Consider the following 26,427-nt stretch of genomic DNA (forward strand, 5'->3'; position numbering starts at 1 on the left):
CAGAGAAGCAGTATGAAATTACTACCGATGTTTGCGACTAGGCGTCGCTATTTTTACTAGTCGGGAGCAGAAGTACTAGTCCTTTAATCTAATTGTTTTACATTTAATTGATTCCCAATGATGGTAAATTGCTGTGTCCTAATATTATACAACCATTCATTAATGAAGAATGTGATTAATGGTTAAAAATGCCTTTGTTTAATGACTATTTGACATTAAACAGTTCTCAAATATAACTTGATATCTGTTTCTTAGTTTTAGACTTTTTTCCCTCATTTAGCTGACTAAGAAATTAGTCACCAGGAACATCTCTAGTAAAAACCATCTTATTTAGTATTTAGACTCCTCCCTGTGGCAGAGAAGGAACACAGTGACAAGAATAGGCATCACAAATGTCTCGATGCATGGATAGGTTCATCGTGAGCTGTTGTAAGTAGAAAAGTACAAATAAAATCTCTCATCTGTACAGTTCAGACTTTCCCCAACCTGATCTGTTACCACGTATTATGGCTATTCAAGCTCCATCATACTAACTCTGCATTTTCCACCTTTGCCACAGAGATTCAGGAACTATAACTATCAAAATAGCTTCCACAAAACTTGATTTTTACACAAATCAATTTCTTTTCTCGAGTCTGCCTTCATCCTTTGAGTCCCCTCTTCTGTCTAATGTAGTTCCCTCTCTGTGAACTCCAGTTGCAGGAAAGTCAATCATATTTCGAAGGTGCTGGTGCCACCCCATGTACCCCCTTTGGACATGTGCCTGCTGTCTTCACAAAAGAAACTTTATACATAATGTAAACTATGTAACTATATGAAATAAACCAAACTTGCATTTCAATATATGTCAACTGAATAAATAAATTGTGCTCTTCCTAAATGTTCTTCATAAACGTCTGGACAAACTGAGTGTATGTTTATGTTTTTCACATCATGTTTCAGGCTAGACCATAATGACTCACATTCTGAAGTATAATTAATGCAGTGTCATTTTAGGAAATAAATACAATGCTTAAAATACAACGAAACAGCAATAAAACCATTGGTGGGCGTGTCTAATATGAAACGCATAACTCAGAAAAACTCTCCAGACATACCTGTTTATTTTATTGTGTCTCGTGACGTCTTTTTCTCGGCTATTATGGCATGTACTTTTTTATTTACTTCACTCTTTTGTGTTGAACAACATTTTGTGACAGTTTTTCTGTTAAAAGCGCTCAATAAATAAACGTTACATGAAGTCAACCTGGGCTTTAGAGTAGAAAAGGACGTTCAGTCTAAAGTCTCAGGCTTCAGTCCACAAACACAACAAACCCAACAACTGTAGAGCAGTAAATCTGTAGCTCCGACCTAATCCTGTTCTGTGTGTGTGTGTGTGTGTGTGTGTGTGTGTGTGTGTGTGTGTGTGTGTGTGTGTGTGTGTGTGTAAAGCAATCTGCCAGCAGTGGGGGACAATGCAGTAGTTGTAGTGTTGGTGGTTTACAGCAGGCAGCAGGTGTGGAGGCTGACACCTCTGCTGTCAGTCTGCAGGTCTGGCCCTTTTTATTTTTGTTAGACTTAGAAGTCCATTATTGTCATTAATAAAAATATAAAGTAGAATTTGGTAAGACAAAGAAGTACTTGTTCATTTTTTTATTTGTCGTGTTTAAGACTTTGAAAATGAAATAAAAGATCCTCTGCCAGACCTCCTTTAGCACAGCATCACCTGGTGGAAGCTGAGCGGCCTCCTGCAGTGTGTCTGTTGCAGTGGGGTCCAGCTCAGGTGATAACTGATGTGTCTGAGGGTCAGGGGCAGCTATATCGGTGGTGTGAGTCCTGTTGACCTCGGTCCCAGGCTGACAATCAGCCTTTATTTCCTCCTGGAGACCAACCAGCCCCTCCTGTCACTCATCCTGCCGAAGTGAAACAACAGAGGAGGATGAACGGAGGGTGCTCAGCTCTGAGCCAGTGAGAGGACACAGACACAAGATGAAAAAGATGCAGAAAATTCAGAAATATGGCTGTAGGACCCATCGTCTACTCATACTTAGTTATGGCAAGTCTTGAGCCGTCTCTTTCCGAAGGTCGTTCCAAGTTTTCCTTTGGGAATTGGCTGCTTTTTCTCTCATTTTCAGTCCAATCCTTAAGTTACTTAACACCACAAAAGGACACTTAAATGAATAGATGAACCAGTGGTGTGTCTACACACACAACTTAGCAAAGTATGCTTTCATATCATGTTGATATGATAAAATGTTTATCGAATTTGAATTTTTGACTACATTTCAATCACTTCGGTTGTTACAAAAAGCTAGAACTCTATTTATGAGACAGGATGTTTAGTTAATTAAAAACATGGGTGTTCCCATCATTATATTGATTGGTACTCTAATAAATTTATATTATAGGAATTTATATTAAACGTGAATGAAAAATATTAAATCTGACTATTATTTAGTTTCCTGTCATGTAAAAATCTAACTTGAAATCAGAGCTACAAACACGTCTTCTAAGTCTTTTGCAGATCTACACTCGCTCCACCTGATTCAATAAGTCAGGGACATAAGTTAACTGTTACTGTCCGTCATATTAGTGTTTCACAGTACTTTCATTGCTCAGCTATATGAGTAGTTTATAGGATTATTTAACACATCCTTGACATGTTTCTGATGAATTGCTTTAATAAGAATCTTCTTTTATGTGACACAAACTTGTGTAGTCTCATTTTAGTGTTTTGGTGACAGGACAGCCTGTAATGTTAAGTTGTCTTTTAAAAAACTACTATTTATCATGATGCATTAAATGAATCACTTCAGTAAAGTATTGCAGAAAAACCTGTCACATGTGGAGTGTCATACCTTGATTTTTAAGACTTGTCCTCGTATGAAGTGATTTGCTCATCAAACATCACTTTTTATCACAGTTAGTCATTAGTGGACAAGCCAGGCTCTGGTTGTGTCGATCACCCTCCGTATTTCCGACCTGCCATCTGTCGACCAGCAGCCTCCTTTGCTCCTAGCCGTAGCTTCAATACTTCACTTCAAATTTGCCAGCCGGGTACACATCACTGTCTCTTATTTCACGTATTGTTGCTACACTAACTGCTGGTCTCTTCTGTAGTTTGGGCATTTCTTCCACAGCAGCTCAAAAGTTTTTCATTTTATATAGAAACAGGTCTGAACTCATAGTCAGAGCCTCTGAGCAGGAGGATCCACATCCATGGATTTATCTATCACGCTTTTTCTACATTTTGCAATAACGCGTCTTACTGTCTATTCCACGTTTAACGTCAAACATACAGTATTTAGCAGTACTTGAGTTAATGTACTTTCTCACTTTAAGCCATGGAAAAAACAGACATTACCCAGAGGTCAGGGTCAAGAGCATTTGCTGCCCAGGGACACCTCAGTAGGCATGAGATGCCGTGATGAGCACTGCTGCTGTGGTAGAAGCCTCGTGGGTCCTGATGGCCATTTAAATTATCCAGTGAGGAGCTGACTTGTGGATCCATTTTGAAACAATATTTACGATCTGAACTTTATCTGTGAGACAGAGAAGCTTCAGTCTGCAACTGCCTTCTCGTTTTACTCCGACAGCAACCTCACGTTCATCCCGGAACGTCTCAGCACGAGGATTTATTTCCCCCCCGCTATCCGTCATTTTGTCAGAGCAGGTGTTTCTATCTCTGCGTTTCTTTTCTTTTTTCAAACGGCAGATATCTCATTTTAGAATGAAGCTCTTCATTTGGGGCAGGCGTTAGTGATCGGACGGAGTGAGGCGGTGGAGGAAAGGGTGAGGGTAGGTTAAACCCCCGGAGACCTGCCCCTGACTCTGGCCATAAGCCAGTCAGGGTGTACATTCCCCCCCCCCCCCCTGAGTTCCGGAAAATTGGCGAGATTAATGCTGTGGCAGAGGGATGGTGGTGCTGATGGCGTTTCCAGATGGCCAGTGGATTCGGCGGTGGTGGCGTTGGCGCGTCACAGCGTGGCCTCCGACCGCAGCCCCGGCTTTATGAGTCGTGTAAAATTGCTTCAGGCCTGAGGCCCGGGCCCAGTCAGCAGCAGTTTGGGACACCTTGTTATCTGTCTCTCAAATACTGTGTCCCTCCACAGGACAGCATTTCCCATTAGTTTGGTTTTTATGTTTCATTTCATTCAGTTAAAGTGCAAAGACTTCTGCTGAGGATCATTTTGCTTTGAAGTGACATAAATAACATCCCCAGACTGCTTTAAATACAGCAAGGATGCTTAAATAACAGGAACATATCATGGCGAAAGACTCAGTTACAAACACTGCAACAAAAGTGGGTCAACTTAGTTGGAGTGTCAAGTGTAAAGAAGGTCTGCCAATCTTTGATACCATATGAAAGTTTTCAGTGAAAAACAAAGTTTATGAGTCTACTGGCCTGCCTCAGAACCTTGAGCAATATGTATCGGTGAGAGAACCATGTTTTTGGAGCCTTGTTATGAAAAGAGTGAAAAATGTAAAGGTCTCTATGAGAGTGGATTAGCACAACACCAGAAGTTCAGCCTCTGGGAGCAGGAATGTGGAAATCTGCACATTAGATTCAAAAGTAGAAGTTCAGATTAGCAGAGGTGAAGCTTAGCCAATAGCTCGAGCTACACCCACCTGTATTTCCACCCACCTGTCATTCCATGTGGCCATGCACCTCATAAACAGAACTGTTTTTGCAGCAGCTTGGAAACATGTTTATTTCTGCTTCAACATTAGACATTTTAATTTCTTCATCTTTTGGCTATAGGGAGTCGCCACCATGGATCATTTGCTTCTATCCCTAGCATCTTCCTCTGTTACACCAACCCCCTGCATGTCCACTGCATCCATGATGGATGATCCAACCGCAATTCAGTTAAATTCAATTCAATGAAAATCAATTGTATTATCCAAGCACAGTTACCGACAATCAGACAAGCACTTAGCGACAGTGGGAAGGAAAAACTTCCTTTTAGCAGCAAGAAACCTCTGGCAGAAGCTCAGGGAGGGGAAAACATCGTCCATAACCAGCTGGGGATGAGGGAAGGAAGACAGGACAAAGACATGCTGTGGAAGAGATCCAGAGATTAATCATAACTAATAATTAAACACAGAGTGACAATCCCCCAGGAGGGCTCAGTGTCACCTGTTCCAGCACTAACTCTATGCTTTATCAAAAATGAACATTTTGAAGGCTAATCTTAAAAGTAGAGCTAGTGTCTGTCTCTTAGATCCACATTGGGAGCTGGTTCTACAGAAGAGGGGCCTGAGTGCTGAAGGTTTTGCCTCCCATTCTACTTTCAATATTCTAGGTACCACGAATAAACCAGCAGTCTGAGAATGAAGTGCTCTGCAGGAACACAATCCAACATATTTGTTGAATATTTGCACTGAAAGACACATCCTGGTCAAAAATGCCTCCAAGATTCCTCACAGTGTTCATGTTCTTGAAGCAAACTTCATGTGTATAAGGATCTTTCTCGGCATGAAGCTGTGCTGCTGCTCACTGATCAACGCCTCTTCGCTTGTTAGTACATGTCCATCTCTATTTTCAGTCACTCTAACCTGTTCTCTAAGCAGTGTTTCTGCCTGGCCAAACAATACAAAAACACGGGAATTAGTCAATTAACTCATATTTGAAGCCTCAGATGAACATTGGAGGAACTGCAGGTTCTGGTTTTAATTTCATTTCCTTCATTATTATTTTTTTCACCCTAGAGATTGAAGCTTGGATTAAAAAAGAAAATAACGTGGAGTTTCAGGGGTCTTTGTGATTCATTTTAACTGGTGCATTGTGTATGTCACAGAACTGGAAAAAAAAATGTGATAAAAAATAAAAAGTATTCTTTGCATTTTCCCCATTTTATCGCGTACTTATAGGAAAACCTACTTCAAGCATCATCTCAGCAAACAGCCTCTAACAACTGTTACCTCTGGATGAGTTCATAGCCTGCAAATTTCACCTCACGAGTAAAGAAGAGCGCGATATTCATCCTGCACACTGATGGCTGCTTCTTCGGCGCCCTCCAGCTGCTGCAGTTGTGCACTGCAGCTGCACAGCTGCCGGCGTGTTTTGGGAAAAGGGATAATGCGCATTTTGCAGTTTGTGGATGCAGCGGGTGCAGCGGTGACAGCTGAGAGGAGGAGGTCAGTCCTGGGTGCAGACAGTCGCAGGGGAAACACTGCATCTAAAAATAAACTCGGTGACATTTAAGTTGATTGCTCGGTTCACACTTTCATGCAGTATTTACACTTGAAAAGCGGCGCAGCAAAGACACGAAGCCTGATCGCTGTATGGAGACTTTCTATACAGTTGCATGAGTGATGCATCACTTATTGTGTTTTAATATAAATATATATTTGTTAATACTATTAATTGTTTTTTTTTGTGTGTGTGTTTTAAGCTGTATTTTCCCTTTTTCTTGGAGGAATAACTCTGCTCTGATAGGACGGTACAGAGGAGGTCAGAGGTTACAATTATATCTACATGCATATCTACATTCGACATATTTGTCGAATTAAATGAATAAACAAACAAATAAATACACAGATAAAATAATGAATAATGAAATATGAAATAATAATGAAATAATAAACCCATACCACATTATGACAATAATAATAATAATTATTATTATTATTAATATTAATTGTGATTTTTTTTCCTACATCAGTTATATTTAGCCTTTAATTTGTGTTTTTTTTTTGTCAACAGTTTTAACCTCCTACCACCAAGTTTAAATCTTCATTTTTTAATAATTAATTTTCAAAAATTGTTCTAATTTCCGTTCTTTGTTATTATTATAATTGTAAACGCCAGTGCATAGACACGTTTTTTACTTTGGTTTACAAAGGCGTTTTATAACTGAACTGTATATATTTTCATTTTTTATATGTTTTGTTATTAATTAACTCGAACATGTCGTCAGTCCATCTTGCAAATTAAATGCATTATAACGCCGTGAATAAAACTATTTAATTAATGACGTCATGATTCCTTAGAGGTCATTAATATTCATTCAAATTATACAAATAAAGCATGACAATGAACCAATACACAGAAAAGTATACCACATGGAATAATGACAGCTATTTAACAGATGCATATTTACTTTGCTGATATCGATACGCATTTTTTAAATGTATGTATTAAACTTACATTTCCCACACGCCCCCCGCCGTGTGCAGCAGTACATTACTGCCCTGTGAGGGGTAATCGGACACTAATTACCGTGAAGCTGTAAACCCCTCCTGCCAGCAGCTGATTGGACAGACCTCGGTGGACTCCATTATCTTGAACCCGCCCCCCACTGTCCCAGGTATAAGGGGATCCAGGTCAACGGCTGGAGGGCAGATCAGTTTGTGACAGGACTGTACATTCCCTCAAAAGCCCCGAATCCTGCTTCACATTTCAGTTCTTCCCTAAAAAAGAGAGAAAAGTTTGGTCATCACTGGATTTTCTTCTTCCTGCTGTGTTCTGGACTGAACCATGGAGTTGTCGGATATCTCTTTCCCCATCCCCACCGCTGATGATTTCTATGACGACCCCTGCTTTAACACCAGTGACATGCACTTCTTCGAGGACCTGGACCCGCGGCTGGTCCATGTGGGGCTGTTGAAGCCTGACGACTCCTCCTCTTCATCCTCATCCTCCCCTTCCTCCTCTTCCTCCTCCCCGTCCTCCCTCCTGCACCTCCACCACCATGCCGAGGTGGAGGACGACGAGCACGTCCGCGCCCCCAGCGGGCACCACCAGGCGGGCCGCTGCCTGCTCTGGGCCTGCAAGGCCTGCAAGAGGAAGACGACCAACGCGGACCGGCGGAAGGCGGCCACACTGCGGGAGCGCCGGCGGCTCAGCAAGGTCAACGACGCCTTCGAGACCCTAAAGCGCTGCACGACGGCCAACCCCAACCAGAGGCTGCCAAAGGTGGAGATCTTGCGCAACGCCATCAGCTACATCGAGTCCCTGCAGGCGCTGCTGCGCGGTGGCCAGGAAGACGGCTTCTACCCGGTGCTGGAGCACTACAGCGGGGACTCGGACGCATCCAGCCCCCGCTCCAACTGCTCCGACGGCATGGTGAGTTCAAGGAGCGACAGGTGTGAGAGAGGAGCACGGAGCCGACCATCTTTTGAATTTAGCCAAAGGAATTGGGGATATTTTACTGTCTGCTCCAACTCTTATTTTAACTGATGTTTAATATTAATTTAATTCTTTTATTATGATGAATCGAGACAAATCAAGCAATTCGTTTTTTCTCTTATTCATGACGTTTAAATTTCATGTAAAATAGTGATTTAAAATAGAATCATTTAGCTGCCTGTGTGTAACTTTTTCATTACTGGCCATTTTGTGTCAGAATCGGAACGAAGCAAATTTCGTTTCAAAGTGTCTTTAAAACATTTTCTTTCGTCTCGTCTCACCAAACACACAGGAAACAGATTTAAACCGTTTTTAGACCCCAGATGTAACAAACGGAGAGACGTGGATGGAAAAAAATAATATCTGAGTTCAGGGACTTTATTAACGTGGTATGACACAAACAGCTACCGTGACTCAACCATTACCACACACACACACACACACACACACACACACACACACACACACACACACACACACACACACACACACACACACACACTTATTTAGATTTATTTTCTAATCACTCTGCGGGGTTTCTCTGGTGGATTCTTTAGTGTCTCTGTCAATATTTAATTTTCTCTTTTCTTCTTCAGACGGATTTTAACGGCCCCACCTGTCAGACAACCAGAAGAGGAAGTTATGACAGCAGCTCTTATTTCTCCGAGACTCCAAACGGTAAGAAATGATTTTAATACGTGTTTAAAATAAACCACGCAGTAAAGTGACGGCAGTTAGCGGGGAAAGACAAATAGAAGACGCAATAAAAGCAGCAGGCCAATAAAACAGTTGATGCTGTGCTTTCTTTGAACTGATTCTTTATTTAATTGTTTAAAACGTAAAAGTTCAATGTTAATGGTAATTTTAATGTTAGGAGCAACGTATAAAAGTAAGATTATAAACCATACGCTGAATTAAAAGCTCATTTTTAATTTCAGCTGATGTAAAAAGAGAGCGTTTCTTCGTTTTTTTGTTTTTTTTTAGATCTTTTCGACAGTAAATGATTAATATATAATACAGAAGCTGAAATAGTGAGACAATATTCTGAGTTAAATTAAGCTCTGTAAAGCAGCCTAAATACAAAACAAGCGTGAAAACAATTAAACTAGATCTGTGATTAATGCTAACAACTAATTCGAAATAATTTGAAAATAAAGCTAGATTATTATTATTATCATTATTATTATTATTATTGGTTTGGGGTTTGTTTTGATGATGATGATGATTTGATTATGTTTTTTGTGTTTCCATAACAACAGTTTTGTCACCTTTGTCCCCCAATATGAATGATAGAAATATTTTTTTTTTTTTAAACTCATAGTAGCCTAATGATTTTTTTTTTATTTACTATGATGTCTTGTTTTTTGTGCAGGCGGTCTGAAAAGCGAACGCAGTTCAGTGGTGTCCAGTCTGGACTGCCTGTCCAGCATTGTGGAGCGGATCTCCACCGATAACAGCAGCCTGCTGCCGCCTGCTGACGGCCCAGGATCCCCACCGACGACAACTGTGCCGGTGGGTGAAGCAGGCACTGCCCCGGCGACCACTCAGGTCTCGTCTCCGACTGCCAGTCAGGACCCCAGCCTGATTTACCAAGTCCTATAGACCCTCACACATAGATATTCAACTCGGAAATTACAATAAATTAAAAAAATCCCCAAATCTTGTCAAGCCATCCAGCCATAAGAACACACACACACACACACTGAAAATGATTATTTACACCAGCTGAACTGAGAAACCACCACTATGGTTGATCAGCTGCTTCTTATGTATTTATTCTCTTTAGATCAATGTATGGAAGCTCATTCCTGCCAGAAAAAAAGATCAGCAGTAAAAATCATTTTAAGTGTTTTCAATTGAGTTGCCAAGAAAAAAATCCCGTGGCTGTGAGGTCTAATTAAAAGTACACATACCTAAGATTTATTTTCAGTTATTAGATATATGTTTAACAAAGGAATGATAAAATCTAGAATTACTGATTTCAAACTTATATGTAAAGAAAGATTTTTTTTAAGCGTCCAAACTAAACATCTCAATGTTTCATGATCAGATGCGGTTTGTTGATTCTACACGGAGACGCTAATAAAAGGAGGAGCCTGAAAAAAATGATTTTAAAAAGTCATAGTCAGGAGCTGAAGTCTTAATTTTGACCTTGTATGTCATACAAATGAAAAGTTGCTTTTATCATTCCAAAGTTACCTACATTAGTTAATTTTCCAAACAGGAATGAGCTTCCACAGCCACCCCAGATTCCTTTTCTTGTTTCTGAAATAAGTCGAGATCAGACCACTTAATTCTATAGTTACGTTTTAAATAGAAACCAGTTCGGTTCTTGCTGTATTTTTATTTAATTTTAAGTTATGAAAAATATTTTAAGCCTCAGCTTAGTCTTTCAGATGGATCCCCCACCTTCCCCACTCCAGCCTTCTGTGTATAGTCTAGCTGATGAAGGACGGAGGCCAAAAACCACCCATTAACATTCCTCCACTTTCGTCTATCTGAAGTCCGAAAGGCCCCAGCTGTTCGATTCCCTCAGGAGGAAAAAGGAACTACAGTAACTGTTTGACATTTTAGAAGGAAACTTGATGTAAAAGCACAAATTTCTGCAGTAAAAGCTTAACAGAATCCGGCCTGCGGGTACAGAAGTATTGTAGTGACTTTTTTTCCTCCCGTCAGTTTTGAAGTAGGTTCAGACCTCCTTCCTGTCCAAAACGGATTTTTAATTTCTTTCATTTGTCATTTCACTCACTGCAGCGGAGGACCACTTTTCTGTTTCTGTAAATATTCTGTAAATAAGAGCTGATTTGTTCCTACTGAAAGTATTAATTATGTATTTAATGTTTCTGTCTGTACGTGCTTTTGTTTGTTGTGAAAAATGTTAAACTTTATATTTATACATCTGAAAATGAGTGACAGTCTAAAGACAAATAAATGCTTATTTATACAAAATATATACATATGACTCTGACTTATGATGTCTTGTTTTTTTTTTAATGTCCAGAATTTATTTAGAAAATTTTATAATTTTTTGTGGGAAAATTTTCAAGAAAACGTTTTCATTGCCTTGATATTTAAAATAATTGAACACATAAATTTCAAAGCAGCTGGTGGTTTTTGTCCATAAAACTACTCATCTAAGATTACCACAAAGTAAAAGATCTCTCAGCAAAATTAGCAACATTTTAGGCACTATTGCTCCTATCAAGTCAGTGAGCTGGGATTTTTTATTCTAAACATGAACTACAGTTACAGCAACAGACATGGACGACTGGTTCCCCACACAACAACTCAATGTCCACTATGTGAAGCAGCCAAACACATGCCTGCTCCTCTCGTTAACTGAGATAAACTGCTGGCATATTTGTTTTACATCTATACTGTCCAGTCTCTCCTGGTGGACATGGCAACACGTTATTCACGGTTACATACAATTTTAGACTGATGTGGGCCAAAGCCTCGCACATACTTGCACATACTTTTCAAAAGGGCTGGGGGGAGTGGTATACGTACAAAAAACTTCAATTTTACAATGTTTATTTATTGGATGAAAAAGTTAAATGTCACCGTTATTATTGTCCGGCCGGAAACAAGCTGGGGATGTCCAAATTCAGAGGCTGCGTCCACCTGAGGACCCGGTGTTGTGCCAAAAACTGATTGCCTGTATTTAAACTGCTATAAATAACTTGTTGGTCTATAATATGTGAAACATATGTCAAGTGTATCCCAAATGTATCAAGTCATCCTGAGCAACAAACAACATTCCTGTAACAAGGTAGAAGCCGCAATCACTTTTTGGCAGTGACTTTTATGTATCCTTTATTTATGCAGTTAAAAAAAAAATATTGTTGGCTTTTAAAATGTCTCTTTCAAGAGTAATCTGGCCAAGAGGACAAATGCAAAAATAGTTCTGTAAATATATTTTAAGTGGACAAACGGGAGCTGATTGATTATAATGTAAGTACAATAACACAGTTACAAAGATACTTGACAAACAGGTAAATTTTTAATTTGATATATAACCCCTTTGTAATACCTGTTCACCAAAGTCTATTTAGCAACATACATAACGATATTACACATAAAAAACACACGGAAACATTGGAAATCACTTTTTGGCACAACACCGGCTCAGATATTTGAAGTTTACTCAGCTACTTTCTCCCTGGAAAATATGTTAAAAGTTTATTTTACGACCCAGAAAGAGTAATAAGAGCAATATTAAAACTAAGTAGATGCAGTAGTAGCCATTGTTGGAAACTGGAATTGGCTTGGCCGATATGGGATATGGTTTTTCAATTTTGTTGTCCGGGTGGAAAATCGGGAGAAATTCGGTAGAATGGTGGCTCCTGAAATTCGTGATTCTCCCGGAAAAATCGGGAGGGTTGGCATGTGGGCCTAGCATAGCCTGTAACGTTATTGTGACGGACACATTTTATGAGTGAACTTCACTTTAAGTGAGTTACAGGTTTCTTTGAAAAATACTTTCTTATATCCAGGGTCTTCCTTTTTGCTGCCGTCCTCCTCTCCTCCTCGCAGGTCCAGGCAGCGCAGGCTTGCTGCTGCTAAAACTAAACAGAGCTCCCTGAAAGGCTCAGCCAATCACATTGGATGTTTGTCAAATGAGGAAGGACTCCAGCAGAGAACGTAATTGAACTCTTTCTGCACCACAAGGTGAATGAGACGTTGACAGATCGGTTTTTATCTTTGTATCGGGTAAGTACTTTAGTTAAGAGTGATGGTGACTGTCACAATAACTCTGTTAACAATTATAATATTCAAGTTATTTTAAATCCCTAAACGACTAATGAAGGTTTGAGCTTTAAAACGCTTCTGAACAAACACAAACATTGTCCGATGCTGTTCCTGTGACCTTGACTTACATGCTGAGGCTCTGCTCCGTGGTACACAGACCAACAGCGCCATCATGTGATTCTACAGAAGAACTGCAGCAATTGGCACCTCCAGGTTTTGGTGTGTTTAGTCCTTTGCACTGCTGCCAACATCAGCACACGTGCATTTGTGTCATCACTGGTATTTGTGACTCCTCATACTTGTTTGTGTTTTTCCTTTTTGGTGAATAAAATAATGTTTAGCAATTTAGCTTGTCTTGTCTCCCGCCATTGTCACTGGCTGTGTGGCAGCTTGTGACAAAATAACAGTGAAAGTGATCTTTTTCTTTTTTCCACAAATAAATCATTTTTTCCTAATTTTTTTCTGTTCAGGAATGCAGGTAAATATCAGTAATATGAAAAAATGTAATGTGCTTTCTAAACTTTTTTCAGCTTTTCTTCTAAAACTAATAAAAATGAATAGATAATAACAATAATGATATTTAAATATAATTTTTAGTAAAGTTACAGTAAGTTTTGTGAGGTTATTTAGTAGAAAAAAAGAATATTTTACTCCTAAATATATATTGATTAGTGTGTAATTATGTCTTTCACCAAACTGATGCATTCTCATAAACAGCAGCTGGCACCTGTTTGTGAAAGCTGCCATGTTGCCATGTCAGTGGCCGAGCTGGACATCGCCGTTCCATCTTATCATGCTTTATGTATCTGACTAGATTTCAGACACATATGTAGAAAACCAAAGGCAGAGGAGACAAGAACCTGTGGGGATTTTGAATCCTGGAGTCAAATATTATTTTATAGCTGCACCTTCAGCCTCATGATATGAAGCATCATACCCGTGTTTCATTGTCATCAAAGAAGCGGAAAAGCAAAGGAAAGAGACAGTGTGACAGGCCTCTGAATAAGATGTTATCCTCTTCTGTCTTACCTCAAGCCTCATCTTCTGAAATGATGTCCGGGCTGCAGCTAACAGCAGCTAACAGCAGCTAACAGAGGCTAAATAGCAGCGGTTACCGACAGAAAAGTAGAGGAAATCCTCAACAACTCCCCTCAGCAGCACTGTCATTGGACAGAAGTGAGCTTCACTGACTCATTGACTCATATCAGACTCATGTCACAACATTTACAGCCTCCTCCAGAGTAGCTGGACAGATTGACTGCGGTAAATAACGGAATGTTCCTTGCATTAAATTCAACATTTAATACCCAGCCAACATTTATATGTGGGGCCCATATGGTTTGGAAATGGGCTGAAAAATGGGCCCCATATAGGATTGTCCGCGGGTTCCGTAATGGCCCCATTTTATAAGCCCATCTCGGTGTTATATTGGTAAAATCTGGGAACTAAATGTGCCCCAACTGGGCAAAGTACACAGAAACCCACCTGGGCCCCATCTTTCAAGTTTTTTGTGGGTACCATGTGGGCACCACATAGGCTAAAAAGTGGGTTTTAAGTGGGATTGTCCGCGGGTTCCATAATGGCCCCATTTAATAAGCCCATCTCGGTATTATATTGGTAAAATCTGGGAACTAGATGGACCCCAACTGGGCAAAGTACACAGAAACCCACCTAGGCCCCATCTTTCAAGTTTTTGTGGGTACCATGTGGGCACCACATAGGCTAAAAAGTGGGTTTTAAGTGGGATTGTCCGCGGGTTCTGTAATGGCCCCATTTTATAAGCCCATCTCGGTGTTATATTGGTAAAATCTGGGAACTAAATGGGCCCCAACTAGGCAAAGTACACAGAAACCCACCCGGGCCCCACCTTTCAAGTTGTTTTGTGGGTACCATGTGAGTACCACATAGGCTAAAAAGTGGGTTTTAAGTGGGATTGTCCGCGGGTTCCATAATGGCCCCATTTTGTAAGCCCATCTCGGTGTTATATTGGTATAATCTGGGAACTAAATGGACCCCAACTGGGCAAAGTACAAAGAAACCCACCCAGGCCCCACCTTTCAAGTTGTTTTGTGGGTACCATGTGAGTACCACATAGGCTAAAAAGTGGGTTTTAAGTGGGATTGTCCGCGGGTTCCATAATGGCCCCATTTTATAAGCCCATCTCGGTGTTATATTGGTATAATCTGGGAACTAAATGGACCCCAACTGGGCAAAGTACAAAGAAACCCACCCAGGCCCCACCTTTCAAGTTGTTTTGTGGGTACCATGTGAGTACCACATAGGCTAAAAAGTGGGTTTTAAGTGGGATTGTCCGCGGGTTCCATAATGGCCCCATTTTATAAGCCCATCTCGGTGTTATATTGGTAAAATCTGGGAACTAAATGGACCCCAACTGGGCAAAGTACACTGAAACCCACCTAGGCCCCATTTTTCAAGTTCTTAGTGGGTACAACATGAGGAAAACATGAGCTAAAAAGTTGGAATGGCATTAGCAGTGGGTTCTGTATTTGCATCTTATTTCTAGTTTGAATTGACTAAGTTCTGGCACTGAGTGGGCCCCATGTAGTAAAACAGTCACAAAATCAATTTTTCAGACGGCTAATACGGGTTCTGTGACACAAAGACACCAAATATATTAAAGCTGACCGCAAACAAAATCTAGTTTGTAAATAAAACCATTTCAAAAATCACGAGGGTACACAAAACAACATTTTTCACATTTATTTTGTCCAACAACTGTGATTTTACGTAACTGTATTCCAAAGTGCGTAAACGTTTAAAAACTAGAAATGTCAAACTACAGCAAAATTCCTTAGATATTTGGAACTGTAGCAACATGGGGAAAAAGTCAGATGGAAAACTCAAAAGCTTATCTTGAATCAGCAGGGTTTGTTTTTTTACAGAGCCGTAAGTCTATTTTGTACCCTTGCAGCCCTCGGTCCTCCTCTGTCTTTAGCTCCACTGAACCACTTGGACAGAGCCTTCTCTGCTTCTTGCAAGTTGACTTTTGATGTTAAATAATTCTTCAGTGCCTCTGCAAATGAAGAAGAAGAAAAACGGGCAAGCCAAAGTAAAGTTAATCTTAGCTTACTTCATTTGGTGATGATTTTCAAAGAACAATGTTTATTTCACTTTATTGCCTCAAAAAATATATACAAATTGCATGATAACCAATCTCAGTTACACTTTCAAACACTTTATTAAAAAAGTTTAGTTTTCTAAAGTTCAAATGTCTCAAGTGAAACTAACTTACCATACACAACATTAAAAAGACGCAAATCTCTGAACTTTTTTTCCCCATGTCGGCCAAGCATGTTGTACTCCACAGCCAGCTCAGGTGATATGAGGAATTTCATCATCCTTCTTGTGGCATCGTCTACACTTGTTTCCCCTGTATCTGCTACCATGGCAACCTGAGGGGAACATACAAAAAGGACAGATTAGATACTGGCATCTGGTTAGGATGCCTCCCTGGTGAGGTGTTTTGGGCACGTCCCACCAGGAAGAGACCCAGAACACCCAGGACATGCTGGAGGGACTATGTTTTTCGGCTGGCCTGGGAATGCCTTGGGATTCCCCCGGAAGAGCTGGGCCAAGTGCCTGGAGAGAGCGAAGTCTGGGCCTCTCTACTTAGTACCGGATTGGGTCGAGGGGCAGCAGCCTAAGCTTAAGATAATGGACCGGAATGGAGGATAAATGGACACTTTACATATTACTTAATGTTTACTGTGTGGTGATAAAAAAAAAATGGTAGTAAACACAAGCTAAACTAAAAAAATTAATTGCGCTTCCTTAACCCTTTATCCCCAATAATGTTACGCAGGATAACTGGTAGGTCTGGTAGGTTTTTTCCTCTACTGTATACTATATGAATGTAATCAAGGATTAATAACAGAAAGAAAAAAGAAATTGAAATTTTGCCATTTTTACTAAAGGCAATCAAAATGTACATGAATAAAATATTTAAATTAGTCAATTCAAATTAATAACTCTAAAACACTGAACAAAATTAAGTATTTGACCCTGTGGTTTCTTTTCGGACATCTCTTTTCTTCTAAAAGTCCAGGCGTGTTGGGCCCCTGGCAGAGCTCAGGTTTGACGAGACAGGTTTGGAAAAACCTGTCGCTGGCGACTTTTTGGGGGCTAAAGGGTTAAAATAAATAGGAATTGGCCAAAATTTGTATAAACTATGAAATAGCAGAACAAAAGTAAAAAAAAAAATCTTTATCTGTTATCAGAATCAAATATTTGATTAGAATAAAAAATTTAACTTTCTGGAAGATTTCTCGTTACATCTGTCATAAAAGTAACAACATCTCAGAAAAAAAACATGATAGCAACAGAAAAATATGATAGCAGTGTGATGTGATGGTCCCTGGCCAGATTTTTACACATATTATAAGCCCTGTGACACAAAAACCACAGAACTCTGACACGCACAGACTGTTTTCCTTCGTGCTAATGAAGAAAAATGCTGGTCTGGTATGTAAAAGGGAATTTATTCTTCCAGGACCTGAAGCTCCGTAATGCAGCCCTCCAACAGCCAAACCTATCTGTTCTCTGATTGTCTTGATGCATGCTCAATCATCCAGGTAAGTAAATCTCCAAAAGTTGATTCTGTTCATCTGGACGTAGCGCTTGCAGCATTTTCTCCCACTGAAAATGCTACGTCCAGATGAACAGAATCAACTTCTGGAGATGTTCTCTGATTGGATTGTTTAATTGGTGATTGACATGAAATTGACCAATCAGCTGAAAGGAAGAAAAATAGGGTCAAAATTTGGATGTGTAAGTATAAATCCACACACAGCCAGGAAAGCCGAGCGCAGAGTTGTTTGTAGCACCAATTCAGCCAGAGTGGAGCCAGATGGATTTTCCATCCATCCACACTGTAAAGTCTATAGACCAGCAAGTGATAAATTAACAGTGTTGTTGGTATTTTCTAAAACAGTTGTATGCAATAGGAATTGCTGTTTATAGTCCTCCTGTATATCTGCATGTTCCCTCCCAATTAAAACCTGTGATAATGGAGATTCAAATTCATGTCATACCTATACCAACAGTTATCAAGTATCCAGATCGACCTTTACTGATGTGCTCTGTCAGTGTGCCCCAGGGCAGCTGTGGCTACAATGTAGCTTGCCATCGCCAGTGTGTGATTGTGTGTGTGAATGGGTGAATGACTGAATGTAGTGTGAAGCGCTTTGGGGTCCTTAGGGACTAGAAAAGCGCTATAAAAATGCAGGCCATTTACCATTTAAAGGAAAATTGTTATTTCCATGTATTTTCCTGTTCTGCCTTCAACTTTGAGGACTTCCCCCCACATTTCTAGTTGTGACAGTGCACCTACAACAAAAAAAATCTGCTGTGATTTACATTTGTTGAAAGAGCAATTTTGTAAAATAGTCTATTTTTGTATGCACAGTTTACAAATCTGTCCTGTACAGCATGGACTGATTGCATGCTAAAAAGTTGTTGCTTAAAAATAAAACAATAAATTTTTAATTAATAACATCAGCAGAAAGCCTTGTTATTAATTAGATGTACAATTTCTATAGAATACGAAACAACTCAGTTCATTTTTGATCATATCAATACCAGCATATTACACAACTAGTGATGGGATTTTCGTCTCTTTTTAGAAAGCCGGCTCTTTCGGCTCCCAACCGGCTCTTCAGGTTGTTTTGTTGCTTTAATTAATTTATTATTAACAACAATATAAAATTATGAACAAAAGGAATTACTAATGTAAAAAAAGAAATGTGGTTTTATTTATATATGTTTATATATAAATATATATGGTGGCCCCTAGAGACAAAGCATGTACAAACTCCAAAACCCATTTCTAGCGTCAACTGAACTTCCAAAACAGAGCTATCTAGATCACTTAATTTACACAATTGAAATCATATGTGTATTTTTTGTGTATTTATACACAAGCACTCATATATATTCATAAAAAATTCCAAAAGCTGTTCATTTACCTGTTACTACCACACACCAAATCCGGTCGTTGGTACTTCCTGGCTTGTGTAGCCACTAGGTAACAAAATCTCAACACTGTGCCTAGCATCCTGGAGCACTTCTGTTGTGTTTTGTACGTGCTATGGAGTTTTTACGTGTTTTGGGGTTTGTACGTGCTTTGTCTCTAGCAGCCACCGTAAATATACTTTTATTTATTCTCTCCACATAAAATGTAATAAATAAATCATATAATACAAAAAAAACAACTATTTACATTTCAACTTTTAACTATTTACATTTACAGCTTTTTCCTTTTAAACAAATTTAAAGTGAAACAACACAAAACACTGCCACAACACAAATATAAATTATAATATGAAAACAAACAGAAGATGCACATTCTCTGTCATATGGGCCTGCATGAATAAACTTTCTGAATCCTTTATCATCCGCAATTGAAAATAGTTGTGGATGATTACTATACCTTTGTAATGTGACGTTGTTGTCCCTGGCTCTCTTTCTCTCTCTCTCCCTCCTGCTCTGTTACTGTGCTACTGCGTGTGTAACAACCGCCCCTCCCCCCTCTTCCCAGCGCAAAGCACAAGGCTCGCGTGCAGAGTGAAGCGGAAAAAAAGTGCGAGAGAGAGGGTGAGAGAGAGAGAAAAAACACGCTTGTGTCGTTCACTTCAAAGAGCCGTTTCGTTTTGACCAACACATCACTAACAACCATGATGAAAAACGCTCATCTGCTTCCATCACCATCAGCTGATTAACATTGAGCTGCTGCAGTCAACACCATCAAACTAATTTACTGTTTAATGTTATGTTATTGAATGCTTTTATTTTTAAATCTTTACCAGCGCTTAAAGACTGTAGATGTTCACACCTGGTGTTAGAAAACCGAGCTCACTGCAGTATTTTTTTTTATAACAGGAAATTTAAATTTTTATTGGTTACCGTGTTTATTACCACTTTTATCAGTAATGTACTTCCTATAAAATATGGATTTGATAAGTTACCGGTTTATTGAAATCAGCTAGTGAACACATCGATCACTTTATTGAACTACACGCCTTACACTCTTGTGAGCTCTGGTTACTAACAGCAGGTGTGAATGTTTGGAGTCCAAAACGCAGATAAAGATTAGAATAACAAGGCAATGTAAAATCAGTTTAATGCAGTTGACAGTAGCAGCTCAGATGGAAATCAGCCAATTGTGAGGAGAGCAGAGGACCAAAACTGTCAGAGTTGTGGGTCAAGTGAAGAGAACACTGTTGGCATTATTGTTAGCATAAAAGATGAAAATTAAATAAATGTTAAATTTTAAAATAGATCATTGCCTCCTGTGCCTAAATAAATATATATACTTAATACCAATAAAAAAAAAGGATGCCCCAAAGACCATCACTTTTCAAAAATAATAATAATAATAATAATAATAATAAGTAATACAAATAATATGAAAGTTACTTACATGTCAAAGATGGTGCTTGTGATCTTGAAGAATCTAAACGTGATAAGGAAATGAAAGAAAGTGCATGAGAAAATACAAACATTTTTGTTTTTTCCCAGGATAATTCAATATAAAAGATTCTCTTACTAATGCACAAAATGAACAGTGTAATTAAAAGTTTGAAAGGCACTGCATGTGTTTATATGATAAACTGACTAATTCAAGCAGAAAACACTAGCAGTGCAAAAATGTATCTAACTAGCTGACAGACTTTAAAGTCACAGGAAGATATATCAAAATGGTGACTTATGCCAGAACAAATGACTTGACAGACATAAATCCTAAATTCCTTTAAGTAAAAAAGGAATTACTTTTTTATAAGTGGTCCCTAGTGGTTTTCAAATTATTACATGGCTTGTTAATTTTTTATTAAATTATTAAGAAGCCAGATGAGTTCAAAACATTTACAAATTACTATAAAGCACTATCCAAACTTCAAATCAAGTGGCAAAATCTCCAAATTAAAAGTACTCGCAAACTATAAAAATTTGATTATACTTAAAAATATGCAAAAACTAATTTAGTGGAATTTTTACCTGCTCAAGAATACATTGAACATGCAATATTTAATTGAAAAGAACAAAATTTGTGTACTTTTAGAAAGGATTATTAAATATTTGGGGATACTAGACATAAAGAGGGTCTCGTACATTTACGGGCATCTAATTTCCTGGATTTAATGGTTTAAAAGTTTAATAGGTCTTTGAAGTTGATAATAAAATTGAGTCCATTATTAGCAAAAAGAATTAAAAAAAAAAAAGAGCAAAAAAATGCTTAATATATAATAATTGTTTTAAACTTAAGCTTTGTAATTGTAGCAGATTTCATTGTCTGTAATTTTTTATTTAGCCCCACAGTAGTAAAAGCCATAAATGGGAGTTAGATTTATTACTAGTATTTTACACAGCATTCAGCTATAATAACATGTTCTGCATTTTCCTACTTCACCATCTGATCTGAACAGCTGCACTCTCTTAATTAATTAATGACCTAACATTTCTCAGTAACCAATAACTAGATGGAACAGCACAGTATCTAAGAGAGTGATCAGACAGTGTTTGAGCTAAAGACGCTGTGTGTTTCTTTTGGGGTTTTTTACACACTGATCCACCACCGTTTTCCCATAGTACAATGCATATCTGGTAACATTACCGTATTCAGATCAGAAAACCGTTTCAGCTGCAGGCATCTACTCCTGTAATTTAAACAATCACCTTGCTACACTGCACATGAATATTACGTAACATGGTATGACTAGCTCATGTTCAGACATTTAAGATACTGTTCAGCCATTTTGTTTACTGGGTAGTGCATAATGGCCGAGTTAGCTGAGCAGGAATCCACTAAAGCCAAAAAAATAATATAAATTTTTTAAATTAATTACAAAAACCTTATAGGAAAACCCAAGAAACAGTTGCAGAAGCACAGAAAAAAACTGCCGTGTACGTTATAGTGTGTAAATTCAAAAACTGTATAGAGAGAATGGTGCAATGAAAACAGAATAAGATAAGATGAACTTTATTGAGTAGAATATAGGCAGTAAGAGTTTTTTAAGTAACTTTAAATTATGTTTGCCAAAGACAATGCAGCAAATTAACCCAGTTCTACCTGCTAGCTAAAGATGTTATGCTTCTCCCCCTTATACCGTTTAGGACGACTATAGAAAGTTACTAAAATAACCATTGATGAAAACGTATCAAACTTTAAGTATTTACCTTTGTCATAGTTTTCGATTCTTTGGTATCCTTTTGTCCTCCACGTTCTTAAACACCAGGGAGAGAAAAGGCGCAACAGACGAAAGACCGCGAAGACTAGACGTTAGGCGGTGCAATCTGCTCCTCCCTCTTTTTAAACGAGCCAATAGGAGCTGCTCACATTAAAAACAACTTTATTTAAAAAGTCGTTTTACACCTGATACAAAAATTTTAAAAGTCAAACAATGCACAAGTTTAAAAGAACAATTTTATTTTTAAAAGTTTTTTAAGCATAGGGATGGTTAATATGTTTTAAAAAGTAATATATAATATTTATCAAAAAGTGTCACCCAAATCAACATCATAATAAAAATATAATTAATAAAAATATAATAATGATAAGAAGAAGAATAACAGTTTACCTAAAAGCTCTTCTAACATTAGACTGGTTTTGAAAAGTTTCAATAGTGTCAATACACCATAAGGACAAGGGAGTTTCACAGTTGAAGTGTGACTGCTTGAAAGACCCCATTCCCTCTCCTTTCCACTAGTTCAAAGAAAATATAAATTATTTCTGGTTATATAATTTGAGGGCACAAGTTTGAAGAGTAACATTTTAACAGATCGGTAATATACTTCAGGAGCTTTACTGGATCTGATTAACCAAAACTTCCATCTTCCATGTAACTAACTGTCTTTTCTCTAATACAGTAGAGTGTGTCTGATCTACTAAAAATCCTCAACTGCATGTTTGCTCAAGTAAATAGTCTTAATTGTTTGAACAACCAGTAATCCTTAATTTGCAAATGCCAAATCTGGATTTTGTCTGTGTAATTCACTTTTATCTTAGGTTTTTTATTCGTATTTTTTGCTTTTCTTTTTTTCTACTCTTGTGTCCGTTTTAATCACTTATTATTGCTGCTGTGACAAGTGAATTTACCTAAGAAGAATCATGAAGTCCTTATTTTATCTTATCTGAGCCTCACCATGCAGCCTACCATGCAGAGTTCACATTAAGTACATAAAATGAAATCTAAAATTAAAAAGTAACCAGTTTCAAACCAGTTATTTGGAATAGTGTGCAGAGTGTTTTGAGTAACATTGAATGTTCAAAAACACCAAAGTTCCTATAGTCTCACTTGACAGCTGGGTTGTAGTGTCTGATAACACATAACATCTTGAGGTCTCAATGTGGACTTTGAGTACATTTGCTAGCCAAGGCTAAATACTGAGAGGGTCAAAAATGAAGGGTCAAGAACATCTGACTGTACGTAAGGGTAGCAAAAGTGATAGACTGAGGTTGTGCCAAATATGTTAAAGTTAGGGTGATTTCTTAGAGAATGGTACCACGTGGGTGCCGTCTGCAGGTTATAAAAGAGAGTTATGTTCATACTTTCTTTTGAGATTATTTTTACAATTTGACTTTCAGAACTCCCTGGGTTGTGCGCAATCTGTGATGGGCTTGTTTGAAATAAATCCTCCTTTATTCAAATAACACTTTCTCAGGCTCTTCACAGAAGAAGAATCCTCACATAAGCATGTGCTACCATTTTGAACCAATGTACACATTTACCATCACTAACCCAACTAGGACCTACATTGGATGCCCACCCATATGGATTTGATGTTAGAAACGCAAGTGGGTCCCATATATACTAAACAATCTTGAGCCCATGTAAAATATATGCCCATATTAATTTAACACAACCCATTTGGGGCCCACATAGACATGTTTTCAGGGTCTGACTTGCATTTGCCCATGTGTGACACATATAGTTTGACCAGGTGGGCCCCACCTATGTCGTCAGTACCAAAAAATATATACCGATTACCTCACTTTGCCCCACCTGGGGCACACAGCAAATGCTTTTCTTTAAATGACTGTGTTTGCCCATGTCTAACCCAGGTGAAAAACCCAAGTGGGTCCTACGTGTGTTTCCCATTTTGAAACAAGTGAAGTGTTTCCCATGTTTGACCCAGCCAGGACCTACTATATGTTTCCACTCGGTTTTGCCCATATGGCTTTAATGTGAGAAACCTAAGTGGGTCCCATATATACTAAACAATCTTGAGCCCACATAAAATATATGCCCATATTAACTTAACATAACCCATATGGGGCCCACATAGACATGTTTTCAGGGTCTGACTTGCATTTGCCCATGTGTGACCCATATAGTTTGGCCAGGTAGGCCCCACCTGTGTCATCAGTACTAAAAAATATATACTGATTACCTAACTTTGCCCCACCTGGGGCACACAGCAAACGCTTTTCTTTAAATGACTGTGTTTGCCCATGTCTAACCCAGGTGAAAAACCCAAGTGGGTCCTACGTGTGTTTCCCATTTTGAAACAAGTGAAGTGTTTCCCATGTTTGACCCAGCCAGGACCTACTATATGTTCCCACTTGGTTTTGCCCATATGGCTTTCATGTGAGAAACCCAAGTGGGTCCCATATATACTAAACAATCTTGAGCCCACATAAAATATATGCCCATATTAACTTAACATAACCCATATGGGGCCTACATAGACATGTTTTCAGGGTCTGACTTGCATTTGCCCATGTGTGACCCATATAGTTTGGCCAGGTAGGCCCCACCTGTGTCATCAGTACTAAAAAATATATACTGATTACCTAACTTTGCCCCACCTGGGGCACACAGCAAACGCTTTTCTTTAAATGACTGTGTTTGCCCATGTCTAACCCAGGTGAAAAACCCAAGTGGGTCCTACGTGTGTTTCCCATTTTGAAACAAGTGAAGTGTTTCCCATGTTTGACCCAGCCAGGACCTACTATATGTTCCCACTTGGTTTTGCCCATATGGCTTTCATGTGAGAAACCCAAGTGGGTCCCATATATACTAAACAATCTTGAGCCCACATAAAATATATGCCCATATTAACTTAACATAACCCATATGGGGCGTACATAGACATGTTTTCAGGGTCTAACTTGCATTTGCCCATGTGTGACCCATATAGTTTGACCAGGTGGGCCCCACCTATGTCATCAGTGCTAAAAAAATATATTGATTACCTAACTTTGCCCCACCTGGGGCCCACATAGACATGTTTCAGGGTCTGACTTGCATTTGCCCATGTGCGACCCATATAGTTTGACCAGGTGGGCCCCACCTATGTCATCAGTGCTAAAAAAATATATTGATTACCTCACTTTGCCCCACCTGGGGCCCACATAGACATGTTTTCAGGGTCTGACTTGCATTTGCCCATGTGCGACCCATTTAGTTTGACCAGGTAGGCCCCACCTGTGTCATCAGTACTAAAAAATATATACTGATTACCTAACTTTGCCCCACCTGGGGCACACAGCAAACGCTTTTCTTTAAATGACTGTGTTTGCCCATGTCTAACCCAGGTGAAAAACCCAAGTGGGTCCTACGTGTGTTTCCCATTTTGAAACAAGTGAAGTGTTTCCCATGTTTGACCCAGCCAGGACCTACTATATGTTCCCACTTGGTTTTGCCCATATGGCTTTCATGTGAGAAACCCAAGTGGGTCCCATATATACTAAACAATCTTGAGCCCACATAAAATATATGCCCATATTAACTTAACATAACCCATATGGGGCCTACATAGACATGTTTTCAGGGTCTGACTTGCATTTGCCCATGTGCGACCCATTTAGTTTGACCAGGTGGGGCCCACCTGTGTCATCGATACTAAAACATATATTGATTACCTAACTTTGCCCCACCTGGGGCACACAACAACAGCCTATCCTTAAATGACTGTGTTTGCCCATGTCTATCCCAGGTGGAAAACCCAAGTGGGTCCTACATGTGTTTCCCATTTTGGACCAAGTTAAGTGTTTCCCATGTTTGACCCAGCTAGGACCTACTAAAAGTGCTCACTTGGGATGGCCCATATGGGTTTAATGTGAAGAACCCAAGTAGGCCCCATACAAAAAGCCCAGTTTGAGCCCATGCCCACATGGTACCCATCCAGCCCGAGCAAAAACCAGGTGGGGCCCATATATACATGTTGGCTGGGTATGCTTTCATAAGCTCCTATCTTAGATTAAAAATAAGATTTTTTTTTATATAAGTAGTATTATATATAAACTAGTTTCCCTCCCTCAGTTACAAATGATAATGTGCATACTGATCACTTGCAAAACCTAAAATATTTGGAGACTCTGATAAAAGCAGGGCCTCTGTTTCCTGCCGGGTCATTTAACAGTGTTGAAGAAACGACTTTAAAATTACACATCTAAAAATACTGAACTTTATTGATTTACTAAAGAACAACAGATCTACAGACATGGCTTGAAGTGTCACACTTTATTTACAAAAATACTGAGAACCAAACAGTCGAGGGTGAGGAAGCGTGACGGCAACAAAGTTTAATGGTTTTTATTCCTA

The 26,427-nt window shown here is 39.0% G+C and overlaps 1 protein-coding gene and 2 long non-coding RNA genes across 3 annotated transcripts; 1 reads left to right on the forward strand and 2 right to left on the reverse strand.

Moving 5' to 3' along the window:
• Nucleotides 1–1,617: 1,617 nt before the first annotated feature.
• On the reverse strand, nucleotides 1,618–3,738 carry LOC146706657 (uncharacterized). Its single transcript, XR_014921593.1, has 3 exons — nucleotides 2,838–3,738; nucleotides 2,027–2,130; nucleotides 1,618–1,892 (listed from the first exon to the last, which is right to left on the reverse strand). It is a non-coding gene; the product is annotated as an uncharacterized LOC146706657 (long non-coding RNA).
• A 3,567-nt stretch (nucleotides 3,739–7,305) lies between these two features.
• myod1 (myogenic differentiation 1) lies at nucleotides 7,306–11,081 on the forward strand. Its single transcript, XM_085464865.1, has 3 exons — nucleotides 7,306–8,050; nucleotides 8,710–8,791; nucleotides 9,486–11,081. Exons 1-3 carry the CDS (start codon nucleotides 7,463–7,465, stop codon nucleotides 9,713–9,715), a joined length of 900 nt encoding a protein of 299 aa, XP_085320991.1. The 5' UTR covers nucleotides 7,306–7,462; the 3' UTR covers nucleotides 9,716–11,081.
• Nucleotides 11,082–15,571: 4,490 nt separating this feature from the next.
• Nucleotides 15,572–22,170, reverse strand: LOC146706659 (uncharacterized). Its single transcript, XR_014921594.1, has 4 exons — nucleotides 22,058–22,170; nucleotides 20,304–20,336; nucleotides 16,119–16,278; nucleotides 15,572–15,899 (listed from the first exon to the last, which is right to left on the reverse strand). It is a non-coding gene; the product is annotated as an uncharacterized LOC146706659 (long non-coding RNA).
• Nucleotides 22,171–26,427: the final 4,257 nt, after the last annotated feature.

The sequence above is a fragment of the Copadichromis virginalis genome, linkage group LG7 (genome assembly GCF_057382275.1).
Source record: "Copadichromis virginalis isolate Kocher_CV1m ecotype Utaka linkage group LG7, C_Virginalis_male_GT1.1, whole genome shotgun sequence".
In the NCBI taxonomy this organism is placed as follows: Eukaryota; Metazoa; Chordata; class Actinopteri; order Cichliformes; family Cichlidae; genus Copadichromis; species Copadichromis virginalis.

Excerpts from the sequence above, each read along its gene's own strand:
- myod1 (XM_085464865.1), top strand. The coding sequence starts at position 7,463 with ATGGAGTTGTCGGATATCTCTTTCCCCATCCCCACCGCTGATGATTTC. Across the intron at positions 8,051-8,709 it reads CCAACTGCTCCGACGGCATG|ACGGATTTTAACGGCCCCAC; the intron begins GTGAGTTCAAGG and ends TTTCTTCTTCAG. Across the intron at positions 8,792-9,485 it reads TTTCTCCGAGACTCCAAACG|GCGGTCTGAAAAGCGAACGC; the intron begins GTAAGAAATGAT and ends TTTTTTGTGCAG.